Here is a 15,943-nt window from a genome sequence, read left to right on the forward strand (position 1 = left end):
AGGAAACTTAACTTCTTTTTAGAATAGAATATATATTTGTCTACTTTTAAAACGACGCTTAAAATTTGAATACCCATACTAAATTTGTTGTTGATTGCTAAGACTTTCATCCCCCCCCCCTCCGATATATTTCATGAACAATGTATTCAAATACGTCATACCTTAAGATTATATCTGCTAGGTTGTATGTATTTGCTTCTTTTTTTTTTTAAAGACAGGTAATCTCTCATTGTAATTGTCTTTTGTGCAATTGTATTATTGTGCCTTAATTATACTCATTCAATGGCATATGGAAAGGTTGTCTCTTTTAATACACACAGAACACGCGCGCGCGCACCCTGTGTTATAACCTATGGAGACGCACAAGCAAAACCCGACTTACTGTCATTAATGGAAAAATATCATAAAGTAAGTAATGTCCGTGGACTTGTGGCTAGCGGTTTTCTAGTCTTAGGACATTTTTCTGTAGAATACTAAAATTAGAAGATAAATGGACTTCTAATAACGTCGGACTGGCTGCTCAAAAACAGCTTTGTGAGTTCACTACAGAATAACTGCCCCATAGGATTGTACACACTTCCTGAAGTATTCGCCGTGTAATGCAGTGATACCTCCTTATATGAAAGGCTGTATCTCCGCAACCGAATGGTACATGAAGCTGTGGCTTCTACCATATTACGCGCCAAAAAATTCTCTATCATATATGTCAAACTCATTGTGATTGGATTGTAGGTCTTGTCGGAATTGGCAAAAAACTGAGAAGGTCCCGTCCTCAATCCAATCACAATCAGCGACTCAGAGAAGCTCATTATCATATGAAACATGACGTCACTGTTTATTCGTGGCTGCATTTGGACGAGTTATGATTTCATATACCGTGAGTTATAACGTAAATTGGATATGTATTTCTCATTTCTAAGTTTCCTGAAGTCAGTGGTGAACCCTTGTATTAACTGACCACCTACTGTACCAGTTATGACTTTATATGTTGCTGAGAAGATATAGAAAACGGGAATTTTCTTCTTCGATGATGTTCGATGATCATATCTTTCTCGGCAAGCACATAATATATATACGCAGAGTGCACCATTGTGTAAAGGGGGTGAACGTGCCCAGGTAACCGCGAGTGGAGCATGAAGCACAGTGCAGTGTAGTGCCAGTGGAATTTGCAGTGGTCAACATTCCAACATGATTGTGAATCTACACTACAGCAGCTTTCAGTTTCTATTTGTGCATCTTTTAGAGTGTACTTGGGTTTTGCTATTAATTTACTGAAGTTGCTGCACATGACCAGAAAGCGACTGTCAGCAATATAAGATTGATACCTCAGTGAGTGTGTGCGTATATATATGTGTGTGTGTGTGTGTGTGTGTGTGAGTGTGTGGTCAGTTAAAAGCAGATAATGTAAACAATTTCATGAAAAGCATGTAATTCATGTTGTCAATGTAGATTTAACCCATATAATGCTATGTTTATGACTGCCCCTGTATATGTTGTTTCTGCAGCATTTTACCCATATTCGACAATGGACCAGTCCGTATCACTGCTGTGTGCACGACGTGTGTGGCAGACCGTGTAGGCTCATGAATAATTCAAAACGTGCACCTTGGCGTTTTATGCGGGCAGCGTGCACTCTCAGCTGTAGAATGATTTTAGTAGACTTTTGGCCAAAAACCTTTCCATATGGTTCCAAGCGTCCCTGTGTTCATTATGTGGAATACTCATGCATGTGAAAACAAATGTAAATGTGTAAATGTGTGAATTATTGTGATTGAAATCATTAAATCTGTGTCTACCGTAAAAATTATCATATGTTGGATGCACCTCCTCGCCCGCAATGTAAAAAAGTTTGGGAGAGCAAACAGCTGAAATACAAACATTCATTTTGCTTTGAAACATTTTGCCTGTTACATAGATCGGACAAAGGATATACAAACAATGCAATGAAAAGTCAAGTCACATCAGTACAACATGTATAGCAATCATTGGATGAAAATAAAATTTTGCCATTGTAACCTATACGCAAACGTGTTATCATTATGAATAAAAATAGTTCAGCCACAGTTTATCCCTCGCGTGGGAATGGTACGTGCAATTTCGAATTCATTGATTGTCATAGGATTCTCAGGGAGGTACTGTATGTCTTTTTACAGCGAAGTGTAGGTCCTAGTTTATCCCTGGGGTAAGACCATGGTGATTATTAACTCTTCATTCAATGCAACTAATGTTGCCTCACGACAAGAGAGTAGGACATACGATTACAGTCCGTTATTCCGAAGGTTCGTTATTCCGAAGGTTTGTTACTCCGAAGATTCGTTATTCCGAAGGTTCGTTAATCCGAAAATGTAATAAGGTTTGTTATTCCGAAGGTTAATTATTCTGAAAATGAAATAAGGTTCGTTACTCCGAAGGTTCGTTAATCCGTAAATGAAACAAAGCTCGTTATTCCGAAGGTTCGTTACGGACCCTATTTTATTGTCGGATCAACGAACCTTCGGAATAACAGACCCTATTTCATTTTCGGATTAACGAACCTTCGGAATAACGAACTCTATTTCATTTCGGATAAATGAGCCTTAGGAATAGCGAACCCTACTTCATTTTCGGATAAACGAACCTTCGGAATAAAGCCACAAATGTTCGGATTTACGAACCTCTCGGTATAGGGAATTTGTGTGTTTCGGATTAACGAACCTTCGGAATAACGAACAGCACCCGGACATACGTGTCCGAACTTCAGTAATTGCTACCCTCAAAGTACAGTGGAAACTCAGCATAGCGAGATCCTTGGGACCAAGATAAGATTGTTCTCTATACACTATCAGATATTTTGTTATATATCAGTTGTAAATAAACAATATAAAACAAAGAAAACAAATTCATTGGAACTGGAAAAATTCGTTTTTATAGCAGGTATTTTGTTATATCAGATCTCTTCATACTGAATTTCCATCTGTATAATTATGCTATGATTCTGCTTTTGTTGTGTGAGCAGTCATTTACTCAAGCTACCAGAGCATTTTCACTTCGCTTTAATAGTCTAGAACCCGCATGTACAGAATTAATTGTACATGAAAGCAGTGTGGTGAAGCAATACACGTATTAAAACTTGAATTTCAAATGAACGCAAATTCCTTGTTAAAATGAAACTGTTGCAGATGCATTCAGAATGTCATGTGTGTGGTCTGTTCATTCATGTGACGTCCTTCATGGTTTGCCCCCCCCCCCACACACACACACGCACGCACGCTCACACACACACACACACACACACACACACACACACACAAATAAGCTTCTGTACAAAGGTTGACCATGTGTTACGTTTTAAAGTCAAGTAGAAAATGAAAACTTACCCAAGTGAAAAACAAGTGCTAGGTTTCGTGGGCATTTAGCATTCATGTCATCGGTGCAATGCATTCTCAGTTAAACTTTATGTAATACTGGTGTATCACTAGATAATCATCGTATCCAACTCCTATAACTGCTCAAAACAGTACGAGAGATCTGTGAAAGTTGATCACCATGGACTAATGCACACATGCCAAATCACAAGCATGCACTGTATAAACAATGCCTGGCCTGACACTACTGACAGGAAAACGTTAAAACATAAATGTTCACATACGTGTATAAGTATAAAAGAAGAAAGAAACGGTAAACACAAAGGTGATATGTTTAGGCTATTTTCATCTTTATTTTCCTGCCACATTCAGAATGACAATAACGATGCTATAACACCATGCCTTGAAATGAGGGAGATTGGAAGGTACTCAATATGTTGAATAGCGCAACATCAAGTTCAGCTGAAAACGCTTCATGTGCATTGCACAATCATGGACCTACTACACATGGATGGTCATCACTCGTTAATGAATTAATTCATGCACCTATTTCTGTCGAAAGCATTAAAATAACATTTTACACATGCTTTCCTGTTGAGATCTTTCATTTCCACCAACAGCCAGTCTGTATAAGAACAAGATGGCAAGTTGAGAAATCTAAAAACAACATGGTAGGGGGGAAAAAATCTTTAAAATCAAATAAAGATGTATGTGCAGTTGTAATGCATATTAAGGTATCATTGCGATTTCATTTACGAAATGCACAGGTACATTGTACTTCACAAGAGAAAGCAAATATTTTGGCATGGTGATTGCAATTTGAAATGTAATTTTTCCCATTTCTCACACATTGTTTTTAGAGACAGCAACGGTAGATGACATGCATGCTATATCATTCAGCAACTAATGTGCACAAATGTCCACTTCAGTAACAGCCAATTTTGTGACAGGAAAATTGCCATGTTTTGAAGTTCTTTGCTCCCTTCCATTGGTGTTTATTCAAATGCAGTTGAGTCTGGAAAGGCACCTCAGCCAAATAAGATCGCAACATAGGCGTTTTCACATCAGCCCGATAAAAATCCAAGCTCGAGATATTTTTCGCGATCGCAATTTAGCGCTCTATTTCGTTTCCTATTCACATCAGCCCGAACATTATCAAATAGCGCGCTAGTTCGCATAAATTATCCTGCTATTTCGGAAATTTCCCGAGTTGGACTCGAGAAATTTCCTCGATCAATTAGCGCGCTAATTTGTATTCACATTATCAAATAGCACGCTATTTCGTGATCGGGTTAATTTCCCAAGTCAGAAAATAGCGCGCTACTTCGAAACATCGGGCTGATGTGAAAACGCCTAGGGAGGGAAACGGTCATGATTACACATAGTCCATGGGCCAAGACCCGAAAAATGGGTTGTTGGTACCATCTGAGGTGGCACAACCTTTTTGGTGTCAGTTTGTTTGTCGGGCATAGATATGCTTATCAAGCTATGATAGCATTTCCAAATGAGTAGCTTAGTCATGATAAATGAATTTTTAACCAATTTGGTCTCGTTTTTATATTCCTATACTTCTGAATCGAAACTAAACCGCTATACAAAGAAGAGCACTGCCTTCTGTATGTCCACAGGTGTTCTGTTATAAACGCGGTGCGCTTAGTCTTTATTCAAGGCAGCGAAGGGAATATCCAAAGGGTTATGATGTCCACAGCTGTCACGCGGTGCGCTTAGTCTTTATCTAGACCAATGTACCGTTATCATATCTAAAGTTCCTCATAAAAGGGATTATCTATACTGTTTTTATACTACCCTATCAACAAATACATCAGTTTTAAACAAAAATCACTCTGTTCATTTACAATATCATTCATTATAATGTATCGTAGTGTACCGGTACATTGTTTTTGCATTATCTTATATTGTTGGAGGGAAATAAAGCGACATTGGCGTGGTATCAGCGTTTTCACCGTAGCGTTTTCGCCGAAAAATGATAAATAATTGAAAGATACGGTAAAATTCACGAGGAATTGCTTTTGTTGTTGTTGTTGTTTTTAGATAAAAGGATATACACTGTATCATACGCTTTGGATATTCCCTTCGCCGTCTAGAATAAACACTAAGCGCTGTGGACATCATAACCTTTGGATATTCCCTTCGCTGCCTTGAATAAAGACTAAGCGCACCGCGTTTACAATAGAACACCTGTGAACATACCATAGAGCTGCATTTTACAGCTCTATGGAACATACAGAAGACAGTGCTCTTCTTTGTATAGCGGTTAGTTTCGATTCAGAAGTATAGGGATATAACAATGAGACCAAATTGGTTAAAAATTCATTTACTATGACTAAGCTACTCATTTGGAAATGCTATCATAGCTTGATAAGCATATCTATGCCCGACAAACAAAATGACACCAAAAAGGTTTTGCCACCTCAGATGGTACCAATATCTGGCCTGGCCCATGGACTAACAATCATCGATCATTGTCCAAACATCTGAATGTACTTATTAAGATGCACATAATCAGGTGCCGGCGGTGATGATGGGATCAAAGAAAGACATTCCTTCAGTCCATCACCATACATGTAGCAGGTCTGCGGTACAATCATACAACAAACCGTCGAGTTGTACATGTACATGCAGAATCCATGCATACTGCCGATGAGGTTAATCTGTTAACTACAACCTGTAACTTACATAACATAAAATATAATTTCACATTTTATATCTAGTTACTGTATGACACTTTACACTTCTAAGGCACATTTTTGTATCTTTCTTTTTTTTCGGGGGGGGGGGGGTCAGGAAGTAAATACTCCACTTAAGAAAAGCATACAAACATGTCATGAAGGGATGTTTGAGCTACACTAAAAATTACACTGTATCTTTCTTTGCACGGATTTATCAATGCTTGTGAACTTGAACATGACCATAATTATGAATATTGTGGGATCAGGAGTACATGTGACATAAATCAAGGACATTGAAATCCTTGAGACACAAAGTCAAGGGATAAGTACATACAAGTGGACAAGTAGCAATCATTGGACATAGAATTTCTTAGTCACATTCAAGGATCATTCATAACATATGCCATAGTACCATATATGCATTGTTGTATTCAAGTATGTGTACGTCTATCTCTAGAATCACGGAAGGACACATGCACAAAGAATGACATTAGAATTTACATATGAGCACAACATCCACTGAAAATAGTCCAAACCCAGGAGAGTTAAAATTGTTTTGATTTATTATAAGCCTGCATGGGATTTTCCCCCCTATTTTCCCCCCATTTTTAAAATACGTTAGTTGGGTTTTGTTTTTGTTTTGTTTTTGATCGGGATGGGGGAAGGGTGAAAGGATAAAAGAAGTTTTCATATTGTGATGATGTGCATTCTTGAACCTAGTATTTACCGATAAGTCTTCTCAACAGTATAATATGTTGCATATGGGGAAGGGGGGGGGGGGGGAGATGAGGATAAAAAAAATACCAAGAATTCATCGCGATAATGAGATAACCCCAACTGAAATACGAAATACCAATGTGAGAAGGTTCCTTGTCAGATCTTTTACTGGTTTAAGGACAAAAGAGGTAACTGAACTATACAGCATCGCTGTCAGAAGTTATCAGCGCTTTTCAATCAGTCGTAGTTGCTTCTTCTTCATTCTTTTCAGCTTAGCTGTATTCCGAATCTGGAAAAAAAAAAAGAAACATATGAACACAATTGTGCTGGAGCACATCGTAGTAGATTTAGTCAACAATTTATGTATGCACTTTATACACATGTACATGATGTATTATGCAAGATCGGGAAATCACATACATGTATCAAATTGGTCATAGCAACAATTTTGAAGGAAGGCACATTGAATGTTCTCCAGTCCTGTAAAATACCTTGCACCTTAAACTTTATGTTTGTAGCCATTTGTCTGAACTTCTTATTAACAAAGTACATTGGAGTACTCGTTTGCATTTCTATTCAGGTTTTGTTTTCACAGCAAGTGTGTTTCCTTGTTGGGATTGAGTGATTTCATGATCGGTTTCCCATCTCAATCCACTGTAATCAATACTGCAGCATTAACTCATTTATAAAAATTGAAAGCATATCTTAACCTCTTCGTATCCATCAAAAGTACAGATACAAGGATTAGCTCTGAGTATTAACCCTATTCTAACTGGGGGGGGGGGTCAAATTGACCCCCCCCCCGACATTTCGCGCCACAATTCCGCAACGCGCAAAGATTTTGCCGCGTCGTTTCATGACTTTTTTCATTGAAGTCTCCCGCATATTTTGAGACCAAATTTGCGACGTCCGGGTAGGCCATTCTGAAGTTACGCAATGTTTTGCACATGCATGTCAACCCGAAAACAGCTTAAATTCATGATCTCGTGTGCAAATCCGATGCAAATTGTGTTTTTTTGTTTAATCGATATAAATTAGATTATTTCAACTTTTGAACATTGAAATTATCAATTCTAATGTAGATAAGCTTGAAAAAGTGCCTGCAACAAATTTTGGCAAAAAAACAATAAAAAACATAAGGTCGAAAAAACAATAAAATACATAAGAAATTAACAAAACAATAAGAAACAAAAGAAACTGATTTTGATTGCGCTATTTTTTTACAAGAAAATTGTTTGATGTATCTTGAGGAACTCTGACACAAAAATTTAGCAATCCTTCATTCTTTTTGATGGATTTATAGGTGAAAATATGATTTCATGTGTAAATTTGCATAGTTAATTTATTAAAAAATATAAAATCATCATTTCTCTATTGTATGACCATGAAGTCTTTTAGTTGACATCCGGCTCTATGTTCAGGCAAAATTTTGCGGCGATCGGGCGATCGGCGGCCGAGATCTGAAGGGGGGGTCAAATTGACCCCCCCAGTAAAAACTTGGTCTCAAATAGCCCAGTTAGAATAGGGTTAAAGGAATGACTGGTGGTCCTGACAACCTTGTTGTAACGGGGGTCCTCTGTATGACAAAACAATAAAATGATAATACATTGTATACAAATACATATATCATGTTTGTGCATTTATATGTGTTTCAGAGTGCCTGGGATGCTGAATGATTGCCTTTACAGTTAAATCAAACTGGTATGGGTTGACCTACCACTTGAACAACTTCAGATTTTTTCTGGTTTTCCTCTCTCCTTTGCCTGTGCTCCTCTCTTCGTTGCTTCTTAAGCTGTTGGACAGAGGAAGAAACAGAACAAATAAAAAATAACTTCTCAGAGAGCATAAGATCCATAATAAGCAAATACAAACGTAACCACATTGTCTCAAAAGAATGTATACAACCCCCAGAGAATAATTATATTCAATGACAACTGCACAGAAAGTATAAACTTGTATTACCTGTATCATGTGAAATGGGAGAAACTGTCTTTATGTGCATTTGTAGGTCATACCTCAGAAATTTGTATCCTTAGAGTCTTGTTATGTATTGAATGTGATGTGCATAAAATGAAGCAGAATATTTTTCAGTCAATTCTTCAATTGAATTAAGAATCTCTAGGGATGAAGGGCATTACATCGATTACAAAAAAAAAAAGAAAAACAAAACAAAAACAACTTACTATATCTGTAATTAGAAAAGCACTCAAGACCTCCACCAAGCCAGCAACTCTTTTCCATACATGCATGAAATTTCCCAAAATAGAAGCATTTTGTTTACGCCATTTCATGGTGCCTTGCCCGAGCAGAACATGCACTTGAGTGCGCGTATGCAAACCTCCAGTACGCACAGCCTGAACCCCAAGTTTGTTGACCTTGTATGCCAAAAGATGAAAAATCCTTCAAAAAATCCATAAAAATCCCCGGATCACTACCAAAATGGAATGAGGTCTTCCTTGTGCCAATAACGACTTTTCATGCAAGTTTCATTTTAATCCGCACACAACTTTTACCTCCTTAACTTCCCCCTTCCTTGGTAGAGGTAATAAATACACTGTATCAATCATTTCTCTTTTAATACAATAACAAAGCAATAGGACACTTTGTGAAGCAAAGCATACTCCATACTGTAGTGACAATTGTTTTTTGTGTGGCCTGAACAAAAATATACTATTCACTGTATATAATGTATGTCACACATATAGGACAGCACATTGCGTAATAAGAATGTCTGGTACACTAGCCACTTTATCAGCAGAATTTCAACCATCCAAATCCACATGGCTTATTACATTGGGAAAAACAAAACAGCAACATCAAAGATTTTTAAAAGCCTAGACCCAATCTCCCACCTAATGGCTAGAGAGTGCTCCTCCTGAATTTATGAATTGATGTCAAACATGTGCAATGCAAGTGAAGCTGAAAGGATTACCGGTATTTATTTATGCCTGCATCTGATAAAAAGTTTTAAATGGGAAGCTTTGATACCTGCAGTTTAACTCAATGGAGTTTACTGTCTTAGTACCTCCTCCATAGTAGAAACTTGAATTCAGTGATTTGCACTCAATGAAAATAGATTTTGTGAAAGCACACAAAATTCATTGTCAGGTTGCATCAAATGCACTGATACATTCAAATCATTACCCCCCCCCCCAAAAAAAAAAAAAAAGACATCCTCTCGAGCAATATTGCAGTGTTTAACCCATCGAGGATGGGCTGATTTTGCTACAACACGCATTTCCCATAGACACTTGCCCGAGTATGGAGCTCGTCCTCAACGGTTTAATCTCCGCTAATACATGTACATACTGGCAATGCTTACCTCGATTGCTTCACGTCTGGCATCAATCAGTTCTTGCTGGTACTTCCGAACGGAGAGTTTCTCTGCTTTCTGGGCCATTTTCAGTTGCCATGACGTTTTCAGAGGCTTGTCCTTGCGCAAATCGGAAAATCTGAAGAGATAACGATATTAGATGTGTTGAAGTTGAACATGGACCCATATATCCACAATCCTCCAGTTTACCATAGAGGTGATTTGTGCATTTAATTGTTGTGATAATGTGCTGTACACGGTACAACATGTACATGTGGCTGAGACTAGTGAAACACAAGTATTCCACAAACAGCTTGTCCATATTGTCTCTTTTTTTCATCACGATTATATGAATGCAATGTAGAGAATACATGTATGCAGGGTACACAATATTATTTAGTACGCAAGGAGAGAGTGTGTGTGTGTGTGTGTGTATACATGTACACGAACATTGCACATATACAATGTACATAAAGCTGTTTTCTTTGCCTGTCAATCTTTGTGCGCGTTAACGCATTTGGGAAGTTACTGTAAGTTAACTTACAAAAACACACCCTTTTGATATTTTACACTACATGTAGCACAGCAAGTTTCATGTACCGGTAATCTGTATTACAGTCCTAATGCATCCGTGATATACAGTGTACATTGTATGTAGACTCCATAGCTTGCTGAATGTGGTAGTAACCAGTGCACACAGCCAGATACAGTGTACACGTACCACAATTTTTCAATTTTTTCAATTTTTTCAATTTTTTTTCCCCCAGGAACATATGCCTTACATATTCTACATAGCCAGTTCAGGTCACAACGAAAATTTGAACATCCTGTTTACTGTGGATGACCCACTGCATTAAACTCCAGAACACACAACCATATTTCTATCTCGATGGTCTCACCTTGCCGTCTGCTCCGTTTTCCATTTTCTTCCAGACTTTGGCCTCCCCTTCATCTGTCTTTTCATGATTGACTCCTTCTTGTATGCCTCTTTGGCATTTCTCGCTATCTCCTCATGCAATCTCCTGACCTCTGATGGGTCCATCTCTTTCTCCTCTGCCACATTATTACTCTCCTCGTCACCATGACAACTACCACGTTTCTGTCGAGAGGAATCCGGAGGTGTTTTGGTGCTTTGCACTGATTCGCTGGTTGCAATTTTCTCAGTCAATTTTCCCACATGTTTTTCATGCTTTGATGATAAAGCAGGGCTTGAAGAATCAGATGCTACCTTTCCTTTGTGAACCACTGATCCACCTGTAGTTTTGCACGTGCCCTGTGCAGCATCTGTATTGATTCCTACTTGGTCAAGTGACTTTGAGGTGGACTTGGGATGACTTGATTCTAGAAAGAGACAATGAAAAGGCGACAATGAATTCTGACAAGATAGCATATACACAGTTGTATGTGTATCTAATGACTTCTTTATAATGTACAGAAACTGGAGCATCTACAGAGACTCCAACCCAAAACACCTTCTGATCTGGAGATTCTTCCGCCTGAAACCCCTAGCAAACGGGAGATTCCAACTTGATGTGTGCGAAGCGCGAAGTTCCTAGGGTTCTAGATGCTCTCTTGTGCTATCTAAGGCTTATTTTTTCAACACACGATAGAAATAAGTAAGAAATCCTTTCCAACGGGAGACAAAGAGCCAGGGCAGGAGAAATTAAATCTCAAACGGGAGAACGGGAGATTTTGCAAAAATGGGTTTTCGCCGGGAGATCTCCCGTCGAAAACGGGAGAGTTGGAGTCTCTGCATCTACTCTGTGGACAGTTATACATACAATTGTACATGGATTGCAATTGATGACTTCGAGAAGAAACACATTGAGAGACAGGCAGTCTTTCTATATCCTTTTTATACGCAGTGAAGCATCATCTTTTAATTCAAATTCTAACAAGAGTACAATCATCTGAATCCATAAACCTCTTGTACTTCAAACAGATGAGGTGTTTGTGCAATCTAATGTTCATTTATAATTATATATAAATGTATTCTTTTTTAACAGCACTCACTGTGAATACAGATTCCAGAGACTGTTAAAACTAGAGCCTGTCAAAAAGCAGTTCACAGAAAAACCTTTTCAACGCATTGTGCCTTAATACATAGTTACACTTGAATCAACCATATATATATCTTCATACTTGACATAATCGTATAGTACAATGACCTCCTGTATAACAAACATTGACCTTACAATGTTATTCTTGCGTCAACAAAGCAAAAATTCAGTTTCAAAAATCACTATTCTATGATATACAATATACACTGTATATCTCTTTACATACTAAAATGTTTTCTGAAAAAAGAAAGAAAGAATGAATAAGTGCATAACAGTATACCAAATGAAAAATGCTGGTCCCAAGAACCTTGTTACAGTAGGAGTTGCCTGCATTGCAAATTTGTCTAAAACTCTCAAGTAAAGTACATGTATTTACAGTGACATTGTCACTGAATACCATCAAAGTCAGTCTGCAACATGTTATTCCATGTTAAAGGCATTAAAGTTGATTTTCTTATAGTGGAACTACTGGGGCAGGTTTATAAGAAAAATCTGTGAATTGCAGGTTTAACAAATCAGAAGGCAGACAGAAAGACAAACACACTGTTTGTAAACAACAACAAAGAACTAAACAGCAAAAAAGTTGTATTATAATCCATGATTTGTGACCCTGCATTACAAAACCGACAAAAAGTCGCCAGACATCGATTTTTACACAGTTCCTCCAAAGGACAGATACTGAGAGAGCAGACTCTAAGCTCTAAAATGATATTTATCAAATTACCATTAAAAGTTCATAAAAATTAAAATTGGACTTCCCTAACCCATCTACAAAATGGACAGAATGCAATTGCACATACTCTGGAAAAGTGCTGCTGAGAAAAGAGGCTTTGAACTTTAGATTAGGGTCTACAGTACAAGTATATTCAAGCACTTAATCTCACAAAGCTGCACTCTGTCCTTTGAATGGGACAAAAAACAGGATGTACATCTTGTAATACTCAGTAGCAACCACAATGAAGGGATTATCGGATTAAGCTGTGAAAATCTTGGACACTCAAGAAGCACATTCTATTCATACTAACTTTCAAGGCAGTGGCTTCATCTTTTCAAAAGTTATTAGAGATGAAAGTGAAGATGTTCAGGGTTTTGTTTTGTTTTGTTTTTTAATTGATACGGAGCACCAAAGACTTACCTAATCACACAATTACACAATTCTACAAAAAAGAAAAAACTCTGCTCTAAAAAAATTGCAAAAAACACAATTGTCCATTTGTTAATCATTATGATCTCAAACTTTCGAATAATGCAGAAGAATTGCACGGTCATGAAATATAAAAAGCTTAAGATTGACTAGGTTGACCCTTCACATCTTCAGTGGCTTCATTAAGTCCTCACATAAAATTGGCTTATAAATGCGACTTTGGTTTTGAGATGCACAGTAACATGTTTATTTTATAATTAATAAATCCTGTTTTATAATTCTTTAATTAATAACAAATGCACAATTATTAATGAAAGTCATGTTTTGAGCCAAAATTTGACAATAATTTACAAACTCTAACCCTTTCTCCAACAACTCTGCACTATAGTCTCTGCATCATAGTTTAGTCTACAACTCTGTATATCTTGTAAAGGATACAGTGTATGTACAATTGTACATATGATACACAGGATATTTACATAAATGGGCCATCACAACAATACTCATCTATCGATTCTATGATCTATAGTCCACCTTCATAGACACGTGGATTGAGTAAATGCAACAATATTAGTATAACACATCAGTGAAAATTTGGGGAAAATTGGACAATCCGTTCAAAAGTTAAGAATTTTTAAAGTATCTGTGCAGTCACTGCTGGATGAGAAGACTACTGCAGTGTATTATGTCACATGCGTACAACGATATAAGGAAAATAAAAAGAGAATTTCACAAAACTTCACTTTTTTAATAAAGTGCACATTTCTTCAACTTTAATACTGACGTATGTTATTGTTAAGGGTAATATTATTTCCCCTGCCTTCTGAAAGACAGCAGTCAAGTATTCTTTTGTTATGCGAGTAAAGTGAAAATATGTTGATTTTTCTTTTTTATTTCTTTACAGCATGTATATTGTTGTACACATGTGACATCACAACAAGCTATAGTAGTCTTCTCATCCAGCCGTGACTGAGCTGAAACTTCAAGAATTCATAACTTTTGAACGGATTGTCCAATTTTCCTCAAACTCTCACTGATGTATGTAGAACATAATAATTGCGGCATTCATTCAACCCACACAGATATGAAGGTGGACTTGTCCTTTAACTGGTTGTGGCAAAAAAACAAAAACAAACAAACAAACAAACAAAAAACTTTTAGCATGTTTAGTGAAATCGAACAATGTGATGTGTTCTTAAATACTGTAGAATAAATAAAAGAAAAAAAAGGGGGGGGGGGAGAGAATAGGGTAAACGCACATGATACCGAAATTGCATTTAGTAATAATAGTCTAGATCTAGACCAGTTCTTTGTTTCTTGCAACTATTTATGCTTCTTAAGAGTTAAGTTCTTGTGTCTGGTACCACTCTATTGCCTATTAAAATCTGTGTTGTTTTGGCACATATCACCTATTTGAAACGCTCAACTGGCACGCCAAGGTGCAGGCTGCAGTGAGCTGAGAAACACCAGCAATAGGCAGCATCTACATGATATTTCACAGCGACACTGTACTTTCATACATCACAGTCCACCTAAAGAAATAAAACGTTGTTAGTGGGTCCAATCACAGCTCCCACTTGAACGGGCACGTCCCCACAGCCACTGCACAGGGCATATCTGTACAACTTTTTCAAGAAAACAAAAATATCAGTTGTAATAAATTAGTTCCCTTACCACTTCCTTCAGCCACTGAATTTGACTCCGCAGCTTTGAGTCTGGAGCTTCGTCTTGTGCCAACAACCATGATGATTTTGAGCAAAACTCCAAGAGCAATGACCTACCTAACTGGTGGGTAAGTGCAAGTGTTTAGTGTTAGACACCAATTGCAATACAAAATGTATGTACAGGGATACAGTGTACTGTATGTATGTCACGGCACACGCACGTGCTGTCTATCAGCCACATTAGACATCACACTGTACAGTACTCAATCTAGCCTGCTTTCCAGGCAAGTGTAGCATGTATCCCCAATTGTCAGTGATTATTTATAACGACAAAAAGACACAAGTCAACGTCGATTCCAATGAACATCTACATATTTTTGGAGCTTATTATCATTATTTCTATTTCATTTGATATTACTCACCTATTTCATATCAATTTTTTCGAGGGACGAGGAAAGAAGTGTCGAACTATCAAAGTAGCCTGCCGAACTGTACCACGATTTGTTTTGTTGACGATAAGTCTGGCACCCATAGCTTGACCCTTGATACCCTCCATACGTAATCACGTTGCTCAACACATGTCACCCGGTATTCGGTCGTAATCCAGAATCAACGGTGTCGCGGTGTTTTTCCTGGACGAGCGCAGTGGCAGTGAACGTCACCGAACGACCACACAAATGCAGCGCGGCGGTACTACCGGTGCGTGATTTGCCGGGTGGTGAGTCAGACCTTTGCCTTGCGCCTTTGTGAAAGAAAAGAACGATGAATCTGCGGTCTTTCTCACATGTCTTTATATGCAAGTCCGGTCTTTGCGTATATGTACGATGATCAGTGCTTGAAAACTGACATTTTCTTGGCGTCAAGGAAGGAATCGATTTGATTTTGATAAGTTTTGATAACAACGTGCTGGTGAGTTCTTTGTCGTTGATAATGTAGTGGCTGGCCTTCTCGCCACTTTGTGTTTTGGTCAGTGACAGTGTTACCGATGTGATCTTGAGTTCTAACTGATTC

At 37.8% G+C, this 15,943-nt stretch overlaps 1 protein-coding gene across 1 annotated transcript; it reads right to left on the reverse strand.

Annotated features, from left to right (window-relative positions):
- Positions 1-6,974: 6,974 nt before the first annotated feature.
- LOC139742323 (coiled-coil domain-containing protein 86-like) lies at positions 6,975-11,106 on the reverse strand. Its single transcript, XM_071652899.1, has 4 exons — positions 10,964-11,106; positions 10,074-10,203; positions 8,469-8,543; positions 6,975-7,040 (listed from the first exon to the last, which is right to left on the reverse strand). The coding sequence occupies exons 1-4, from the start codon at positions 11,104-11,106 to the stop codon at positions 6,975-6,977; spliced, it is 414 nt and encodes a 137-aa protein (XP_071509000.1).
- Between the last annotated feature and the right edge of the window lie 4,837 nt (positions 11,107-15,943).

The sequence above is a fragment of the Diadema antillarum genome, unplaced genomic scaffold (assembly GCF_040938485.1).
Source record: "Diadema antillarum isolate AM-2024a unplaced genomic scaffold, OU_Dant_1.0 seq00000996_RagTag, whole genome shotgun sequence".
Lineage (NCBI taxonomy): Eukaryota > Metazoa > Echinodermata > Echinoidea > Diadematoida > Diadematidae > Diadema > Diadema antillarum.